General features: G+C 46.6%; 1 protein-coding gene across 1 annotated transcript; it reads left to right on the forward strand.

The window, feature by feature from the left end:
• Positions 1-333: 333 nt before the first annotated feature.
• Positions 334-20,645, forward strand: LOC122377696 (calcium-activated chloride channel regulator 1-like). Its single transcript, XM_043358030.1, has 18 exons — positions 334-635; positions 1,658-1,795; positions 1,941-2,100; positions 4,793-4,961; positions 5,128-5,260; positions 6,155-6,285; positions 9,597-9,720; positions 10,049-10,276; positions 10,464-10,630; positions 10,994-11,153; positions 11,533-11,760; positions 14,962-15,038; positions 15,666-15,803; positions 17,930-18,059; positions 18,565-18,718; positions 19,175-19,348; positions 19,704-19,904; positions 20,108-20,645. Exons 1-18 carry the CDS (start codon positions 465-467, stop codon positions 20,296-20,298), a joined length of 2,874 nt encoding a protein of 957 aa, XP_043213965.1. The 5' UTR covers positions 334-464; the 3' UTR covers positions 20,299-20,645.
• The last annotated feature ends 204 nt before the right edge of the window (positions 20,646-20,849 follow it).

The raw sequence follows: 20,849 nt of genomic DNA on the forward strand, positions 1-20,849 counted from the left end.
TTTACCGTGCAAGGACTATGTAGTTTTCAATACTAGTGAAAAATGTTACTGGATATTGGAGGATGATATAGGTATTCGAAGGATATTTGAATTGGTTAGCAGCACATGCCTCTTACTCGGTCGGAAAGTTACAGGCACTATCATTCCGTTCCATCAAACAGTACCGATTGGAGTGCAATGAGCGCTGATACGACAGAAAAATGCGTCACATACCACCCACCTCCTCTAGTCTAGCTGGATGACCTGGCAACATATTGGAGACGATGCGTTATCATACTGCTCGCAGGAGCTCGCGGCTATCAGAGGCATGTGGGCGACCAGGCGGGTCAGTCGAGGACCTATCAGGTCGCGCGCGGGCCGAATACGATAGATAGGCGCGGCTGTGTGTGCGGGCTCGGCCAGCACGCACTCTGGCTGGCCCTTCTGCCGGTGTCAGTGGCGCTGGTGGCACGTCTCCGCGGACGATGACGCGCTGCTCGGTCGGAGCTCTGGCGGCGCTGGCGGTCGCCGCTGGCCTGCTGGCCGCCGCCTCGGCAGAGGTCACCATTACCGACAACGGCTACTCGGGACTGGTGGTGGGCATCTCCAAGGATGTGCCCGAGGACGACGGACCGCAGCTCATCGAGGCCATCAAGGTGCGAGGCGCTATAGGATTTTAAAGTGCTTATACGTCTTTGTCATTGAACAAACTCATGTCGATACGTTGATGTTTGCGAACTGTTAAGTATAGACAGAGACGTAATGCACTTTGCAAGTAAATGTTGACATTGTTTCGGAATATAAGTAATGAAACGCCAACTGCACTACCAGGTAAGACATATTAACCGCAACCAGAGTGCCGGCCGAACTCTCCTGCTCCATTTACAAAAAGGAATTTATGCGACATATCCCGATCGTTTCCCTTGTACCGATGAAAAAGGACCAGACGGGAACTCTTAAGTTGTTGCAACCGCTGGATATAGGTCTGATTCGTTTAGGATATTTCAAACATATCAGACACGTGGAGGGTCTTATGAAATTTCTTGTTTTTTTTCCCGACTTTCCATAGCTGTAGGCATCAGGACTCAGTTTCTCGCTGGGACACAAATAAAACGTGAAAAGTTTCACAGCCATATTGCCCTAGCCAGGAAGACCACATAATGTTGCCTAGATGAGATGTGTTTAGAGTTGAAGAGAGCGAACCAGAACTTTCCCAAAATGCACCGAACTGATGCGTGCAATGTTAGGCATGCTATCAGTCAAACAGCGACCCTGTGTGGCACGATTTCCATTTGCTGCGTCTTGCCAATGATGTGCGTAACAGCAGCCGTTTTCACGAAGACCATCTGTTACACATTTGGTATTATGTGCAGATTGGGTGCAGATTTGTTAAAATTAGGCTCATTGTGTCTCTTAAAAGTTGTCATTTTTGGTTGCACAGATGCTTATAGACTTCAATTTTCATACCTATTATCAGGCATTGTTTTCGATTAAAACACTGAACTAAATTCATGATATGAAGATATTTAGCTGTAAAAGAGTTTGATGCATACAAGTATTTGGTCAAATTAGGTGCATTCGCCAGATAACCCGTCGTGAAAACGGCTATTGTGAACGAGGGAGGGGCATTAACAGTCAAGAAAACAGCGTGAGATTTACTAGTGTTATCTTGTTTCAGGCCATGTTCCGAGAGGCGTCACCGGCTCTGTTCACTGCCACGGAGCAACGGGCCTACTTCAAGAAGGTCACCATTCTCATTCCCATGACGTGGACCAATACCTCCATCGATAGGGTGGCTAATTCTGAAGTTTATGAGGTATGTTTTTCACACATAATAGCACTTAAACTCACCCTTGTATTGTTATGACATAATTTGACCTTATACAATCCCGAGCATTCTGATGTTTTTCGTGTTCAGTATGTTACTAATCATTTGTTAACGTCATTTTGGTATCCTGCAGGAGTCGGAGGTGCGCGTGGCGCCGCCGAACCCGGCCTACGGCGACAACCCGTACACGCTGCAGCCGGGCGGCTGTGGCGAGCCGGGCGAGTACATCCACGTGACGCCCGACTACCTGCGCTTCATCAACGACACCATGAAGCGACGCTTCGGACCGGCAGGTGGGTCAGCTGTGGCATCACTCGTCATGGTGGTCGGTGGTGAATTGTCACTCATGGCGCGCCTGGCGCATGCGGCATGCGTTTTACTGAATTTGTTAGAGCTCTCTTCGCATTCAGTCTATCTTACTAGTGTCTCAGCGTTCACACTCCTTACCTATCGCATTTTGTCACCTCGCCAACTAACTTTTGCGATATTAATAGCTATAAAATGCTTAAAACAAGCTAGCGGGGCTGCAGCTACTTAAACAACCATATTTGAATGATGTGTAAACACACTCTTTTCTTAATGAAAGATGCCAGTGAAACATAGTGTTTTTTCATGGTTAACCGCGTCAAATAATAAACGTTGCTTCAGTCTGGCTAAGTAAGCCTAGCATGTTGACCTCAGGTCAAGGTCAGGACAAAGCCGTTCTGGTCAAGAAGCTGGTCGAAGGAGGTCATGACAGCCCTGTTCACGACGGAACATTGGGCATGAACCTATTTGGTCCTTTTGATCTGTTTGATACCTGATAAATTTTAGTAGCTGCTTATTATATAGAAGGGTTTCCACCTTCCGAACGAAATGTCGATTAATGTAGGAAGTATCATTAGAATATATGACCTTCTCCTCGGAAAATGACCAAATGAATGAAAATGATTATTTATTGATGAATTGATGATATTTCGGTCACAGACCTTCGTCTAAATCGAATTCGATTTAGACGAAGGTCTGTGACCGAAATATCATCAATTCATCAATAAATAATCATTTTCATTCATTTGGTCATTTTCCGAGGAGAAGGTCATATATTCTAATGATACTTCCTACATTTATCATGCTCCTCGCAGCAGCTCTCAACGATATACGAAATGTCGATTATTTTGCTTCTTCTCTTTCAAGTTCAATCAAATGGCTGTTCAATGTTTCGCAGTGAAAAGGACTATTGCACATCACTCATTTCGGCAGGTCTTTTTTTTCCATTGGCGGCTTCGGCTCGCTAGCGCAATTTGATCGGAAGCTCTCGACGATAAGTTCCGATAACCTCAAGCAGCCAAAGTGACGTTATACATATATGACGCCACGTATCCAAAGTCACGTATCATATCAGTCACGTATGGGTTAAATGTGCAATTTCAAGCATTGAACCTGCAAAGACCGGATAACATCACTCTTGACTCTTGAGATAGTCCCAGATGATTTTCGGCGTCAAAATAACAGCTTACAATCTTCCTCATTGGGTTACCTAATTATGAATCATAATATGGCCAGCCTGACCTGACCTCAGGTGACCTTTGTTAGAATATAATATTCGGGAGAACGCGGCTTATTATTTTTTTTTTTTTCTTAAATACATCTGGTAAGTAGTAAGTTTCATCTCCCTGCGAAAAAATTCCCTTTAGTCGAAGAGGTGAGGCCGTTGTGAAGCTGCAACATCTTAGGACCGTGCAGAGGTACAGTCCACCGCTAAAGTAATGTGCGGTTTTACCAATCTGAACGGATGGCTTTGATCGGCGATTTTTTAATGCGGAGTGATCGAAAAGAAGACGTCAATAGAAAAAGTTGCAGCTGCAAGGGCGACGATACATATAAACTACATTCAACGTTTAATTGTAGTCTGGGTAATCGTTCTTAAGCTTCAGAAGCAGAACAAACCCATGACTGAAATCGCACATTACTTCTGCTGTGGACTGTACATACACTTAAGACGTCATAGATCAGTGACCGGACCTGATCTGAAAACGCAATTGTTTTCACAAGGTTCTGTTTGAATCAAACACCCAGATATGTTAAACTCAAGCTTTCTCTTGCTAAGGTGTTCCGAAGATTGGTGAGAAAACGCTCATAGGGAGAGATGGCATCAACCCCCTTGCTTCTAGGTCGGTGCAGGTTAAAGCCGGTAACAATGACCTCACATTGAGTGGTCGTGTCGTGACTGTGAGCCAAAGTTTACAAAGCTCATGCGAAAAAAGAGTTGAATAAGGTGTGTTGCAAAAAATTATTTTAATGTGTTTCTTAGCTACACTACACTACTTTGCGTTGCGCGTCAATAAGTGTTATTTGTTTCATGACGTACACATGACACAGAAGTCGGAATCGGAGTTGGAATCGAAGCCGGAGTCGGAGACAGAGTCGGAGTCATAGGCGGATTCGGAGTCGGTTAGAAGCCTGAAGTCATACTTCACTGCCGGGGGTCGGAACAAGGTCACTACGACTCCGAAATCGTTTCATTTTGGAAAAGGCTCGTTGAGAGCTTTGAGTGCGCTTTTTGCGCTCTTTTCAAATTTTTAGATAATCGGGATTGGCATTTTAGCCTCATCACAATGGTGAAGTTGGCTGAGACACCAACCCATCACTCGCGTTTATTCAGAGGCTGACTTTTGGTGAATTTCGTAACAGTAAGCTTGTTTGTGTGTTAGAAGAGTTGGACATTTTGTTTTGTTTTTCTCACAGATAATGACAATACAATGACAATGTAAATAAAATCAGTATACAATGTTCAGCTGCTACGTAACAAAAAACGCCATTAAAAACGAATACATATACCTGCAATAACAAAATTTGCATACTGCTGAAGTCGCACCCTACTTCAATATAATTTACATTTGCTAGCATCATTAGGTACTAGCGGTTATCGAATCGATATTCTTGCTACTTTAGTTATTACCAATTGTCATAAACCAAAACCATTTGTCCATTTGCACACGTTTTCAGGCAAGGTGGTGACCCACGAGTGGGCCCACCTGCGCTACGGCGTGTTCGAAGAGTACGGCTACCCGGGCGACCCGGCGTACCCGCTCTTCTACTACAGCATTCAGGAGAACGGCGAGCCGCTGCTGGTGCCCAACTTCTGCTCCAATACCACCCTCAGAGGATACACTTAGTGAGTGTGCAATAGGTAGCAAGGTCTTTTTACAATCTTTAGTCAAACCAAAATGAATAAATAAGTTGTTTTCTGCAACAAGTTAGGCTCAAATATCCACAAAAATATGGTATCGTATCATCGTGCGAAGCGTCATGGTTATTTACATGTTATCTATCATTCATAGCAATCAGAAGACTGGCGGCGGTGACTGCACGTTCGACGATTCGACGGGCCTGCCGGACAGCGACTGCTGGTTCTACCCATACGACGATAACGACGCCGTGACGTCACTCATGTCCTTCACCTACCTCAACTCGGTAGGTTGGCACTCTTTAACTAATGTAAAGTACCGTGGAAAGTATGATGTGGGTAATCCTAAGCGATTGTGTGACTGTTTGGTTTACTGTCACTTAACGGCCTAAATTTAATAATTGATGTTAAATTATTAAGAATAACCCGCACAAATATATAGCCATAACTGTGTATGAAAAAAAATAACAGGAGAATGGCATTGGAAGTCCGCAAGTCGCTCACGATATAGGTACTTCAGATCCTTTAACCTTCGCCGGCACAGGCCGTTTTGCGTCCTTCGACGGCACAAAGGGGGGTTGGAACGACCCCCCTCGCGTTTGGCCCTTGATCGAGCTAGAGCTTCGCGTAAGAAACGAGAGTCTTGGCCGTGACGAGAGGAAGCCGTTGATACCCAATTTTAAGGTGAAAGGTCCTAGATCATCGGTTGGCCTTCCAGGTCAGGTCAATAACCCAAAAGTCGGGAATTAGTTGGGACCTGTTAGAACGTCGTAAAGTGTGGCTGCCATGGGATTCTTAGGAGTGCTGATCACGAATTTCATGTTAGTTTTGATCACAGATGATGTCTTTATGCATTTAGGCCAGGTCGGGTCAGGTCAGGTCAGGTCAAGTCAACCAGTAGGGGTCTTGCCGGGTATTCGTAGTACTGTCTACCACCTCTGACAGCTTCGTATACATACATGTTACGACCAAAACTACTTCGTAACGTAAATGTTCAAATGGTTGCTTAATTCGAATTCAGCTTCAAAAAACTAGCCTAGAAACATGTAAAACTCAAAAAGTGAACCGAGGGCATTAAAAGTCAATGACCTGACTTGACCTTCAGGTGACCTTGACATACACCCTTGACGTAAACCATATAATCCGTGCTACCGTCATCACTGACGCGACATCCCTGACAGGTGAGCCACTTCTGTGACGGCAGCGAGGAGAAACATCACCACGCCGACGCGCCCAACAAGCACAACGTCCGCTGTAACCAGAGATCCGTCTGGGATGTGATTGCCGACAACGACGACTTCGCCGGCGGCGCGTAAGAATCCGTCATGCGTTTATTTAACCCGCGCACCGACGGGGGGGCGGATATCCGCCCCCCCTGAGGTTTTTCGCGAATAGCGGGAAAACCGCGGCGCGTAGCGCCGCGAAATTTGGTATGACTATTCCCTCATCAATTTTACACATGGTGTGCAAGTTTGAACCTCCTACCTTTCAAGGTCAGGTCACCAGGTCACTTTGAATGACCCAACCTCAAGTCACTTTTTTGCAACTTTGTTACCGTGCCAGAGCTACAGTAGATGTCGGAGGCCTTTGAAAGTCGCAGGATGTTATTAGGTCATTAATAGCTACAATTTGTATATCTCGGAATTTTGATATCGGTGACCTAAGGTCAGGTCAATTTCGCGACCTCCCCATTATAAGTCAATGGGGGAAAAATCAACTCCCTGTTTTTACCACTAAAACGGGTCGGAATGGCCCCATATACCATACATGACTTCATATACGATCAACCTGCACTACCTTGAGGTCTGTTTTGCTGTTGGGCAGTTGTGAGGTCATGTGACGTCATCAAAGGTCACCAAAGGTTTTTGGCCAATAACTCCGTACAGGAACAAGATACAGACGCGTGGATGGTCTCATTGTGTTCAGCTCGTCAAGACGCATCGAATGATATACGGGGCATTCCACGTCAAATCAAACACCGAAATCCGTCATCCCCTTCGATTTTTCTGAAAATTTGTAGGCAGACTGGGCATGGTTCAAAACTGAGTTACGTATAATATTTTCGAAATTTGATAACGTATCGCTGAGATATAGGTCATCGAATATAGTGAAAAATGCCACACATCAATTTTTTAAATGGCTATAACTCTGGTTCCTTTTCTGGTATCAAAATGATATTAACAGGGTCTTATAGGCAATTGATAAGGCTTTGATTTTTAATTATAAGATGAAATTGAAGTGACCTTGAAATGCTTTTGACCTTGAATTAAAACATAAAAATTTAAATAGCAAAAAACACGTCACCTTCGATTTGGCTAATTTTTACATATTATGTCCGTCACAATGTTCCTAACCATCTGTGAAAAAATTGGAGTGGGCCATTCATAACTTTCGCGGCAAACGCCGTTTTCATGCATCAACATCACGCAACCGCGCGTGACCTTGAAAGACAGAGTCAAGACATGCTTGCTTGTGTACACTTTCTTAAATGAATGATTGCTGATTAGTGATATCCTAAACTCTGCGAGAATGGAAATGCATAGTCATCGTAGTCAAGCATTCACGTTCCATAGTAAAAGTGTCTCAGGCAAACGGTATTTTGCGGTGAATTTTGAGCCGTGTGGAAATGCATCATGAAGTAAATTCAACGAAAACATTATCACGCAACGATATCTTCACGTCTTTTGATCTTCACTATACGAAAGAACATACATTTTATAGTATGTATGGGGAATTTCTAGTTAATCCAATAATAAATATGGCAGTTAAAGGCCTGCTAAGAGTAACATGTCGCCGGCTGCAAGGCGGGCTCGGCCGATGCGGGAAATGCAGTAATCACAATTTTCTGTTTACACGTTCATATTTCAATTGTTTACCAACCGATTTTCAAAATTCTTTCACCATAAGATTGCCTGTACATTTCTTAGTCTTCTCACAAAATTGGACGCGAATCGAACGAAATCAGCGGTAGGGAGCGCGATGTAAAGACGGAACCGTTCCGTTCCGTCCCGGCACAGTCTACAATTCAGGCGGCGCGTAGCGGTCGGCGCCGGCTGCCGAGTCGCCGCGTCGCTGCGGCGACAGGATGTTCACTTTACACCGCTATTACTAGAACAGTTGTGAACCGATTTTCTTATTGCTTGCACGATGAGATGTCCAATTCAATTCTTGACAGGTAGCCATAATTAATTTCGCATTAATCTTATGAGATATTGGCGAAAAACAGGAGGGGTGGGCGAAATTCGCTCTTCCTCCTCCACTGCGCGTGCTAACATACGTTTGCATATGTGCAGTTTTCTTCAAAACTTATGAATGGCCCACTCTAATTTTTTCACAGGTTGTTAAGAATATGATAGGCAATAAAATATATGAAAATGAGCCAAATCGATGGTGACGTGTTTTTTGCTATTTCGATATTTGTGCTTAAGAACAGAGTTAAGCAAATTTCAAGGTCATATATTTAAGTAGGTGCAATTCTAAACAAATGCTTAAGAAATTACCTAAATAGTAAGGGTTATTTCATTCAAATCAAACAAGTACAACCAAAGTTATGGTCATTCAAAAATATAAAGATGCAACATTTTGTAAAAATTTGATGCCCTATATTTAGAAGACCTTTGGTCAGAATGTGCAAAAAACATCAATGTAATGTCCGGGGCCACACAGGAACTCGCTCACAAATTTATAATGAAATCGCTGATGGTAAGGTGCAAAACAGCCGATTTTTGTTCGATTTGACGTGGAATGCCCCATACATGATGACCTCGAGGTCACGTGACCTGAGGTCAACCTTTGACCTTGACCTTTCTAGGTCAACATATATGTCATTCGATGCGGATTGACGAGAGGATCACGATGATGCCCATAGTTTGTTCCTATCTTGACTAATTCGAAAGTTATTCGAGAAAAACTCTCTCCATATTCAGCGCCGCCATTTTGACTTTTTCGACCCCTGTGACGTCATCTTTGACCTGACCTGAAAATGACCTTTGTAAAAATTGTAGATCTTGACCGTGCGTATCCGATGCCGTTTACCGCTTGTCGCTATCTTGCTTCGTTCTCGAGATCTCAGGGGGGGCGGTCATCCGCCCCCCCCCCCCCCCGTCGGTACTAAGTTGGCGCAGACCCCCGTCGGTGCGCGGGTTAACTTTGAAGTCACCATTTTTACTAATCGAGCATTCTTGCCACTTTTCAACCTAAGTGGTTCTGCAATTCAGGCTTGTGGTTAACATGTTTTCATTTGATTTACTTTTTGCCTCAGGTGCTATTTGGCCATTTTAACTAGGTATTTATTGGGATATGTGTTCAATGATGACGGTACTACGGCTGAAGTGGAAGTCCACCCCACACCTGATGACGCAGTCGGGGACGATGCCCGCGGAACGGGCGGAATCGAGAATCAAACCCGAAACCCGGCCCCGCCCACACCGCGGGTCGGCGCCTTTACCGACTGCGTCACCAGGGCCTAGGTCGCACGGGTGCACATTTTTCTTAGATATAAGTCTTTGCTGCAGTGTTTTTCATATGACCAAACAGTTCATCCTAATGAAAGCTGTCTTTGCAATAGACTGTGTGTACTGGTATCCCCTTCACGTCATTCGGTTCATTTGCCCTTCCGTACAGGAACCCGCCGGCCGACCTGACCCCGACCCAGATCGAGCCCTCGTTCGAGGTGGTGCAGCAGGCGGATGCTCGTTACGTTCTGGTGCTCGATACATCGGGCAGCATGAGTCCCTCGTCAGGACAGGTGGGAGCGGCTGTTTAAAACCCGAGGCTGATACACACCGGGCGAACCGATACAATCGAGGTGTTTTAGCTGTTAGAACGATGGCAATGGAAGCAGCTCTTAATAGTGTATCGGTTAATTGACTATCGCCTTAAACTTTCAGAGGGGAACACGTTAGAAGGCTGAAGGCAATTCACCCACTGATGAGAAAATCGCTTAAATAAATACCCATGTCTATAGAAGCATGCTCCATGGGGCAGGAAAAATGCGCCTCTCAGCAATATTTTAAGCTGCTTAGCGTCGACACATATACTTACTGATGCTCACACCCCATCACGATCTGTTACAGCCTTATGACCGCATTTCGATGCTTCACAACGCAGCCACCAAATGGATCAAGTATGAACTGCAAAACGGCACTTGGGTCTCCATTATAACGTTCACGACAGTCGGGGAGCTAAAGACAGACTTTATTCGCATTGAAGACGACGCGTCGCGAGAGAGACTGGCCAGCTTTGTACCAACAACAGCTACCGGCGGCACTTGCATCTGTAATGGTGTTGACCTCGCTCTGAAGGTAGGCAAAGAGATGTGTATTGTGTAATGATTAGCCCCTTCGTTATCAAGGCCCTAATATAAATAAAAAGCACAAACATTTATTGATTAGGAGTACCTTATGACGTGGGAGCTGTGTTGACTGCAACAATTAACATGCACAATGCACATAAACAGATGTCCGACCGACCACTGCGCCGCCCTTTCAGACCCTCAACGCAGCGCTGGAAGGACCAGGCGGTATCATTGTACTCATGACAGATGGCGAAGAGAACACAAACTGCAAAAACCCGGACACCGGCAAAACCTGGGACCTAACAGATCTGTTCGAACCCGTGGAGGAGGCTGACGTTCGGGTGATCACCATGGCTTTCGGGTAAAACAGAGACTAGTTCTCGAAATCAAATGGCTTTGCTATTGTCCCTCGACAGCCAGGTCCTTCCCGCTCTTGGACATTTTTTTCTTCTTCTCAGCTTAGAACATGTTATGTGTATGTAAGTCATTCCTGTTGGCTGTACCAGCCTAATTGTTGTTAACGTTTCAGTGATAAGAGAATTTTTGCTGAATCTTGAATACCGACTGATTTAGGTAGCTAGTCCACAATCACATACACATTTGCACCCATGATGCATGAATTCATACAGGCTTGTGTAGTGTACGCTACAGTTTGCTGCAAAACATCGACAGGCATTATGAATTATGATGTTTATGCATGGTTTGCAATCTTTTTTTTCTGTAGCACCAGGGCAGACGAAAATCTTGAAAAGTTTGCTGAGATCAGCGATGGACTAACGTACTTCATCGACGATACAAAGGCAGCGTTGGACCTGGACCAGGCGTTCCAGGGCTGTCTCACCTACCAACCGGACATCACCGTAGAAACCGAAAAGGACATTGTGGTTAGTGCCATATTTGGCTATCTTTTTACATACTTTTTTAGTTACGTATTATCGTTTCATGTATCAGAAAAGGCAAGATGACTGAGGTGGCCTCCCTTCTACCGCCATCACTGACGTGAGCGCCACGCATTTTACGTGTTTATAAGAAACGAGCAATAAGAAACGAGAACTGCAACATGCATAGTTAAATTGGCAATGAGATGCTCATATGGCACCGCTTATAAAATTTGTATTTTATTTTCAGCCTCAGATATCAGCAATTGGTTATGCCGTGTTACTTTTTCAGCTTGTTTTCTTCTCAAATGGCACGAGCTCTTTGTCGGCAAAGTATGATCAAGAACTGCTCTGCTGACACATTTTGCATTGCTGTGCGTGGCAGCTTTTCCAGCAGCACTTTGGAGCCTCGGCTGTGAAGTCATTCTCCAGCATGTTTTCGATCGACCCCACCACGGGACGTGATGTCGTCTTCAAGATTGAGTTTGCTGAGGCATCGACACAACAAGATATTACTTCTGTTGAACTGGAGTCGCCGACTGGACAGATTGTCGACAACATCACCTACCCAACCGGGGAAAACTTCGGAACTATCGAACTCGACATGGCTGAGGTAAGATGCCTTTAGAATAAGGTGAATTTTTCCTAATATCTTTCCATAACGCACGCATTCAAGACTGCGCTTATCGGTCTACTATTGCTTACGAAAAACTCAACAACAAGTGCTATTCGCTAATAATTTGATGCTTTTATCAATACGTTCCACTAGGCATAGGCAAATGCAAGCAATTTGCGAACCCACGTTTAACAAAAATAAGAGCTCATCATGGGATACAAAATGAAAGACAGCAGCACAAGATAGGGGAAGCCGGGGGAAGCCCGGCATAGTAAGCTCTTTTTCATTTTTATTACATATCATACGTGCTGTATAAAATGTTGATATCCTGTTAGCTAGCTAAGTTCATTGGCCGTGTTTTCCCAAAAATTCGGTTTCGTGGAATAAGTATAAGGTTGAGAAAATCGAGTTTTAAAAAAGTGTTGATTTTTCTGGGGTAAGCCCGGCATAGGGGTAACGCCGGCCACCTCCCCAGCGCTTTACAACGAGTTGATGAAACCATTATGTGTCTTCCAAATATTTACGGAAAGTGAAATATTAAGGTACTGATAAGCTCTGGACATCTTAGAGTTTATGTTACTACTGGTATTTTAGCTAGCGTCTACCACATATACAGTACAGGTCGATGAAAATCGTGATACAAAATTGACAAAAAATGTGTATTTCAAAATTCCTTAAAATTTATTTTTCTTTTTACCTTAATGTATCATATTGCATATCATTCGACTCGGCTGATGAAGAAGAACACAACGACACCATTTTTGAAGCTCTAGCTTCATTGTCTGTCGCGTTATCTGCAAAAACGTAGTTTGACCCTAGTTGACCTTAAGTGACATGACTGGCTTTGTCTATGATGACATGTTTATTTTCGAAATTTATCTTTGATCTAGGTGTAAACCAAACCTGCTCAGTACCAATTATATCATGGAAAATAGTGGTTTAGTGGCATTGCTCTCGGTTGGGGGTATGCTTGGCCACTCGCCCGGGGTTACCCCAATGTGCTAATTTGTATTTTAGAACAGCGATATTCGAAAAAATGTCATACTTAAGCCAGTCTGCCTCGTCACCCCTCACTACAAACACTTAAACGGTCCTTACATAACATTCGTATAAATATTAGTACTGTATGGTATAACATTAACAGTGCAACATATCTCACTTTTTAGCTAAAAACCCTTAAAATATCATTTTTGCGCTATAACTTTAACAATATGCAATTTTTGTTAGCCTTAACTTTTTTGCTGGCGTTACCTTAGTTGCCACGCTGAAAGGACAAACAGTTGAGCATTTTATTGTGAATAATTTAGCCGGAAACGGGTTGGCCGGGCTTTCCCCGCGCCCGGGCTTCCCCCGGCTTCCCCTATTGCCACACATTCGAACTGCAGGTGGTTGATATCAGCGTAAGCTGGAGACACAATTTGGGTCATCATTTACAGTGGCACAGCCGAAAAAGACGCTTACATTATGTTCTAGTGCCATCTGGGGATGTAGCTTTCGACAGAATGCATTGCGGCACAGCATAGAAGTAGGCGCATGATACCATCGCCATCTAGCGGCAGTTTTCGGCAGTGTGTACTGCGGTACAGTCTGGTTGCAGGCGCGTGATGCCATCGCCATCTAATGGCAGTTTTCGGCACTGTGTACTGCGGTACAGTCTAGCTACAGGCGCGCGACTTTGCCGCCATCTAGGGACAGAGTTTTCGGCAGAAGGCATTGCGGCACAACATACCAACAGCCGCCGGATACCGGTGGGATCTGAGAACTTTTTGGAAAGCATTGGTTGGGGCACACACTGGCATATTCGGGGGGGGGGGGGGGCTGATGCCTCCACAGCGCCGGAAATCGACGAAAATTGCGTTTTTTTTTATAAAACAGAAACTAAACGGCTTTTAATTGGAAAAGTTGTTGTGAACTGCACGGCAGTGCGTACTGCGTAAGGAATCAAAAACCGATGAGTTTTTGGAATTTGGAGAAACTTTTGTGAGGGTGCGCCCCCCGCAGCGTCCATCACCGTCTTTCTGGATTCGCCAGTGGGGCACAACGGAACTGGAGGCGCCAGATTCAAATGCTATCTGTGAAGTAATTAGCAAATGCATCGCACCCTTCATCCCTGTTTATTTCTATTTTCATTAACTGCCACCAGTGACTTGTAACAGCCATCAGTTGCGGCTAGTGCAGGACTCAGATTGATTGATGAATCAATCGAGATCAGATTGATGAACATGAGTCACCAATTCAGCTTACCACATTTCTCCATTTTTTTTTTCCGGCAGAAGGGCGACTGGTCGTTTACGGTCACCACATTCGAACTGCAGGTGGTTGATATCAGCGTAAGCTGGAGACACAATTTGGGTCATCATTTACAGTGGCACAGCCGAAAAAGACGCTTACATTATGTTCTAGTGCCATCTGGGGATGTAGCTTTCGACAGAATGCATTGCGGCACAGCATAGAAGTAGGCGCATGATACCATCGCCATCTAGCGGCAGTTTTCGGCAGTGTGTACTGCGGTACAGTCTGGTTGCAGGCGCGTGATGCCATCGCCATCTAATGGCAGTTTTCGGCACTGTGTACTGCGGTACAGTCTAGCTACAGGCGCGCGACTTTGCCGCCATCTAGGGACAGAGTTTTCGGCAGAAGGCATTGCGGCACAACATACCAACAGCCGCCGGATACCGGTGGGATCTGAGAACTTTTTGGAAAGCATTGGTTGGGGCACACACTGGCATATTCGGGGGGGGGGGGCTGATGCCTCCACAGCGCCGGAAATCGACGAAAATTGCGTTTTTTTTTATAAAACAGAAACTAAACGGCTTTTAATTGGAAAAGTTGTTGTGAACTGCACGGCAGTGCGTACTGCGTAAGGAATCAAAAACCGATGAGTTTTTGGAATTTGGAGAAACTTTTGTGAGGGTGCGCCCCCCGCAGCGTCCATCACCGTCTTTCTGGATTCGCCAGTGGGGCACAACGGAACTGGAGGCGCCAGATTCAAATGCTATCTGTGAAGTAATTAGCAAATGCATCGCACCCTTCATCCCTGTTTATTTCTATTTTCATTAACTGCCACCAGTGACTTGTAACAGCCATCAGTTGCGGCTAGTGTAGGACTCAGATTGATTGATGAATCAATCGAGATCAGATTGATGAACATGAGTCACCAATTCAGCTTACCACATTTCTCCATTTTTTTTCCGGCAGAAGGGCGACTGGTCGTTTACGGTCACTTTCAAGAGGGCCTCAGTTGACATGGTCATTACTACCACCTCTAAGGCCAGGTAAGGTCGCGGCTCCTGCACCAGGCAGAGAAGTTTCGGTTCGTCTTATAACGCCAAAGCAAGGGACACAGAAGTGAGAGAAAATATCAACGTCAACATCTTCCTGTGTAGTGTTTGTTTCGTTTAGGGTTGAACTTAAGTTACGTAAATCCTTGCGTAAATCATAGGAACTGGAAGCGTTGTGTTCGCAATCAGATCGACGTAAGTGATCGCCGTTCTAGTTATATATGGCCTTGGCCGTTTGTCGGTAGATGACCTTGGCTTGACCTCACTGGATAGCTGTTGACACCGGCCCCATGACCAGTCCCGCAGTGCGATGTTTCAAATATATCAGTTCAGTATCGACAGACCCAACACTATAATGGGCTGGAACAGCTCCACATCATTGTGCGACCTTTCACAGGTCCTCCTAGTATTCTTGTTGTACATGCCATGGTGCATCCACGTCTCATCAATGCCATGGGTCTCGTCACCGTCAGGTCCCAACAATTTCCCGTATCCGCCAGATCATGACACCCCGTGTGTCCCGTCAGGTCTTATCATCCCTCCGCTTGTCCCTCCACGTCGCTCTAACCTCTCAATTCCCTACCATGACTCCCCCCCCCCCCTGCTGCGTCTTTTCTGCAGGTCCCACGATGTGCTGCCGCTGACAGTCGAGTGCTGGATCGGCAGTACCGGTCAGGTGACGGTCGACAAAAACACCCGGCTCTCGGTGCTCGGGAAGGTGCGCCAGGGGCAGAACGCCGTCCTCCAGGCCACTGTCATGTGAGTTACTCTGTCCTCGAGTCGTCACTCGCCATCATTGACTTTTGACGTAATTTCAAGATATCACCAGTATAACGCCTTTTGGGGCGACTAACGGAGCGAGCGAGAGGGTGGGCCTTGCACGTGCGAAATTGCGAGGAGGTACCTCCAACTGACTTGTGCACGGCACCCTACTAACCGGTCTCTAGCGATGTGCCAAATTTGAGCACAATCGGCCCAGCCGTTCTTGAGATCTGGAAGCGGCACCCTGCACGTGCGCACGTGCAAAATGGGTCCCAACTGACTTGTGCACGGCACCCTACTAACTGCTCCGTAACCGTGTACCAAATTTGAGCGCAATCGGTCCAGCCGTTCTCGAGATCTGGGAAACGACCCCTGCACGTGCGCACGTGCAGCAGCACCCCAACGCTGGCACTTGGATATGCAGTGCCTAGTGAGTGCCTACCTACATGCCAACTTTCAGCGCAATCGGCCAAGTAGTTACCGAGATATTGCAACAATTACAAAACTGACACCTCTTCGTTTTGCGCGTGGCACGTGCGTAAGGGGTCACCCACATGCATCGGGAATAGTCCAATACTTGGTAGAAGGAATGAAGCTACCCTACAAAAATTACCCCGTGTAAATCGGTCAAGTGGTTGCTGAGATATAAGCCTCGCAAAAGCGTCCGCACGGCCGGCCGGCCGCTCATACTCAGAAACTTCCGTTAAAGGGACACTCCCACCTTAACACCAGTATAGCGCCTTTTGGGGCGACTAACGGAGCGAGCGAGAGGGTGAGCCTTGCACGTGCGAAATTTCGAGGGGGTACCTCCAACTGACTTGTGCACGGCACCCTACTGACCGGTTTCTAGCGATGTGCCAAATTTGAGCACAATCGGCCCAGCCGTTCTCGAGATCTGGGAGCGGCACCCTGCACGTGCGCACGTGCAAAATGGGTCCCGACTGGCTTTTGCACGGCACCCTACTAACCGGTCCCTAACTGTGTACCAAATTTGAGCGCAATCGGTCCAGCCGTTCTCGAGATCTGGAAACGACCTCTGCACGTGCGCACGTGCAGCGGCACCCCAACTCTGGCACATGGATATGCAGTGCCTAGTGGGTGCCTACCTACATGCCAACTTTCAGCGCAATCGGCCAAGTAGTTACCGAAATATTGCAACAATTGCAAAACTGACACCTCTTCGTTTTGCACGTGGCACGTGCATAAGGGGTCACCCACATGCATCGGGAATAGTCCAATACTTGGTAGAAGGAATGAAGCTACCCTATAAAAATTACCGCGTGTAAATCGGTCAAGTGGTTGCTGAGATATAAGCCTCGCAAAAGCGTCCGCACGGCCGGCCGGCCGGCCGGCCGGCCGGCCGGCCGGCCGGCCGCTCATACTCAGAAATTTCCGTTATTCTACGTAAGACTCCGCTCGCTTCGCTCGCTCCGTAATTAGTTTTGAGTTGAGATAGCCAAATTGGTGGCCATGGCCTGCAAATACCGGTTTGGGCACTCACAACATCAACAAATGCTTTAATTCGGAGATGGAATTTCAAACTTGCAGTTTTCGGATTCTAAGGGGCTAGTGCATTGGTATGCCCCCTTAGAATTTGTGACGTCAGCGGAGATCTAACGATTTTTAAATCTTTTACTAAAACGTTTGGTAGCACGCGGTGGTATATGCTGCTTTGCGCGCAACAAATGCCGCACTTTCAAATAAGTCGCTAGGAACAGCGGAGATCCCAAAAAGTAAACAAAAGTAAAAGTCTAATATCTTGAAAACCGGTGAATATTTTTCGATGAAATTTGGTAGATATTCGTTTTCGCTCTTTCTGAACCGAGCGACATCACTTTCGTGCCAATTCATTAACTTTTTTGAAGGTGGGAGGGTCCCTTTAATCTAAGGAAAGACTACGCTCGCTTCGCTCGCTCCGTAATGAAATAGCCTGAGCATGAAATAGTCATGAAATGTATGACCTCCTCCAAAATGCTGTTATGTCCAACTTTCCACCATTGACCATATCGCTCTCGATGTATGAAATGTTATACCTATACCAACTGCACCTTCTTATTACCAGGCGTCATTCTCCAGCCTCCGCTGTCAGCTTCCCTACCTGACCGCACCTCTGTTCATAACAGGGCGCATGTCACGACTCCGGACGCCAACTCTCCAGTGGTCGACATGCAGCTGCTCGATAGTGGTGTGGGAGCCGACGCCATCCGCGATGACGGGATCTACACCAAGTACTTCACCCAGTTCAATAATAAGGTAAGCAGTAGGAATGGCCTATGTGTGTGTTTGTTTCAGCCACGGCAGGAAACTGGTTTCGATCTTCCCCCTCTTGTCGGAAGCATTTTAATCTATAGCTAAGCAAATTTTGATAAGGCTGCGTAGCTGTATGATAGGTATACAGCTTCTGTTTACACGCTTTCAGATAGGTTCTTCTTCGGTTATTCTAAGAGCTTTGATGCATACTCAGCTAAAATAAAAATGATGGGTAAGATGTCAGTGTCTGAGTCATTTTCTTATTTTTCATTCAGCAGTCCGCGAAGTAGCAAACGCCATAAGAGGAAGCGAAACCACCATCTCGCCCTCTATCAATGCATGCAGACTACAAATACCTACATTTTAGCTAGTGTCCTTTCTTGACAAATGACATATTCACCGAGTTTACGTCCAATACCTTTTATTTCAGATAAAATCACACAAAATGATAGCAATTAGGGAAATAACAACGATCTTACGCTCTTCAGTTCTCTGCTTCTATTTTCAGGGTCGGTACTCTGTGGTCTGCGAGGTACGAAACGACGGTAACGCAGTCATCAACGAGGGCTTCAGCGCCTCTGGAGCCATGCCGAACCCCAAGAACAGTGACAGCTCGTGGTGCTGTGGCAGCACGAGTCCCGTCGGCAACACCCGTCCCACCGGTGGGTGCATATGGTAACACCCGTCCCACTGGTGGATATATATGGTGGCACTTATCCCACCGATAGGTATACTCGTATATGGTAACACCCGCCCCACCAGTGGGAACATCAGGTAAGACGGGTCCCAACAGTGAGCATCTACATGTGGGAGCCCGGAGCACTGATCCTGCAACGGTTGATAGTTGATACATATATAGAAACGGTTCTGTCCCACATTCCACAGGCCACGCTCGATGCGATGATAGCCAAGCGTTGCAGTGGGAGGGTGTGTGCGTAATAGACCGACCTCTGGCTCCTCCCTCTGCGCCCCAATCGCAATATGGCGAACTGTCGAATGCTCGCTTCATTACTAGCCACCACCGGCTTCAGGACACAGGATTCAGAATACACGCTCACTTATATAAATCGTGTCCAGTTATACCGCCCCCTCTCTAACTGAACCCCTTCTTCCGACAGGGAACTTCACGCGCACGGTCAGCGCCGGAGCGTTCCAGATCTTAAACACGCCTCAGAAGGGCATCCTGCCGCCGGGTCAGGTCACTGATCTGGTGCTGCAGCAGCGGTCCCGTTCCAAAAACACCGCCACTGTCCAGTGGACCGCTCCCGGAGCCGACCTGGACCAGGGAACCGGTAAGATGTCGGTAGGCTATGGTATATGATACTGTGATGAAGGTTTCTGGATATATGCCAAATGCTCACGGACTAGGAATGGATGAAGATCAGGCGGAAGTGATATGATAGATATGACATGATAGTGCATTTAATACCCAGCTCCAAAGTTCAGTCCCGTCTACCATCACTGTCCCTTTTCAGTCACCGAGTCCGTGTTCAACTGTGCTGCCTAGTGCTTACCCTGCAGTTTGACACATCCTTACCCCCTGTCCAGTTGTAGTATCTGTCCGTTTCTACCCATCCCGTGTTCAGTCGTATATATGTCGGTTTTCACCCATTTCGCGTTCACTTGCATCATCTACCCGTTTTTCAGCCACCGAGTACGAGTTCCGATGGTCGAACGTGTCCAGCGACCTGTCGCCGTCCCAGTTCCTCACCAAGGGGGTGCTGGTGAACGCCACGCTGGTGCCGGCACCAGAGACCAGCGGCACCATCCAGACGCTCACCATCGACGTCCCCAAAGGACTGGAGGCCAGCAGCTTCTTCATGGCCATGCGCACTCGTGACGACCAGGGTAAGTCCCTACTTGAAACCCGCTTCTCTTATTGGCATTTCCAAACGCTTGAGCGTTGGAAATGCGGTCGATTGCCGTTAAAAATAAGCAGTGGAACCATGTTCAATTGTTCAATCACCGACAGTGGGTAGCGTGAGGAGTTTAGACCCGAACTGCCTGTTCCCCATCCATGAAGACTCACGGCAGCCCGTGTCCGCCCCCAGCCGACAACTGGAGCGCCGTCTCCAACACAGCCATCCTCTACATGGGGGCCGTGCCGGCGCCCCCCGACGACGGACTGTCACCCGGAGCCATCGCCGGCATCGTCATCGGCGTGCTGGTGGTCGTCGTCGCCGTCGTTGTGGCCGGCGTGTTCGTCAACAACCGTCGACGCATGAGGGTGGACGGTGCCTGATCGGCCTGCCATCTGACGGCTGAATGGAGAACCACTAGTCACCGTTGCAGCCGGAAAAGGCGCTGTCCGCGCACGCTTGGCGGCGGTGGACTGCCCCCTTGGACTATGCGATTTAGTGCAGAAGTGGTGCATTCAGCTCAGCTATTGGTGACAGACAAGTGGCTTAGATAATTGCTGAGGATCCAAAGGCAGGTGTTGTGTATAATTCTTGTGATTTTATCGCAGTGTTTCTATGAGTCCATCTACCTCATATCAAATATTCGTTGACAATCGCTGAGGAGCGAAGTTCAAGTGAACATTAGGGTTTGTGTGAATCATGAGCCAGAATATAGCATATACAACCATTACAAAGGCTACTGAGAAGGCCAACTGTCGGCCAGTTTCTACCACTTTCAACTGTACGTGAGGAAAGTCATCAGCTAACGACATAATTCAGCTCCAAATAATTTGGCAGAACTTATCAGAACACAAACTGCCACAATTATTTTCACTTCACGCAAAAAGCAAGGCGATAAAGAGTTGGGTCTAGTACTCCTGGCCAGCCGCTTAAA

Source organism: Amphibalanus amphitrite, unplaced genomic scaffold (assembly GCF_019059575.1).
Source record: "Amphibalanus amphitrite isolate SeventyFive unplaced genomic scaffold, NRLGWU_Aamphi_draft 000049F_arrow, whole genome shotgun sequence".
Taxonomy (NCBI): domain Eukaryota; kingdom Metazoa; phylum Arthropoda; class Thecostraca; order Balanomorpha; family Balanidae; genus Amphibalanus; species Amphibalanus amphitrite.

Excerpts from the sequence above, each read along its gene's own strand:
- LOC122377696 (XM_043358030.1), top strand. The coding sequence starts at position 465 with ATGACGCGCTGCTCGGTCGGAGCTCTGGCGGCGCTGGCGGTCGCCGCT. Across the intron at positions 10,277-10,463 it reads GTGTTGACCTCGCTCTGAAG|ACCCTCAACGCAGCGCTGGA; the intron begins GTAGGCAAAGAG and ends CCGCCCTTTCAG. Across the intron at positions 11,761-14,961 it reads TCGAACTCGACATGGCTGAG|AAGGGCGACTGGTCGTTTAC; the intron begins GTAAGATGCCTT and ends TTTTTCCGGCAG.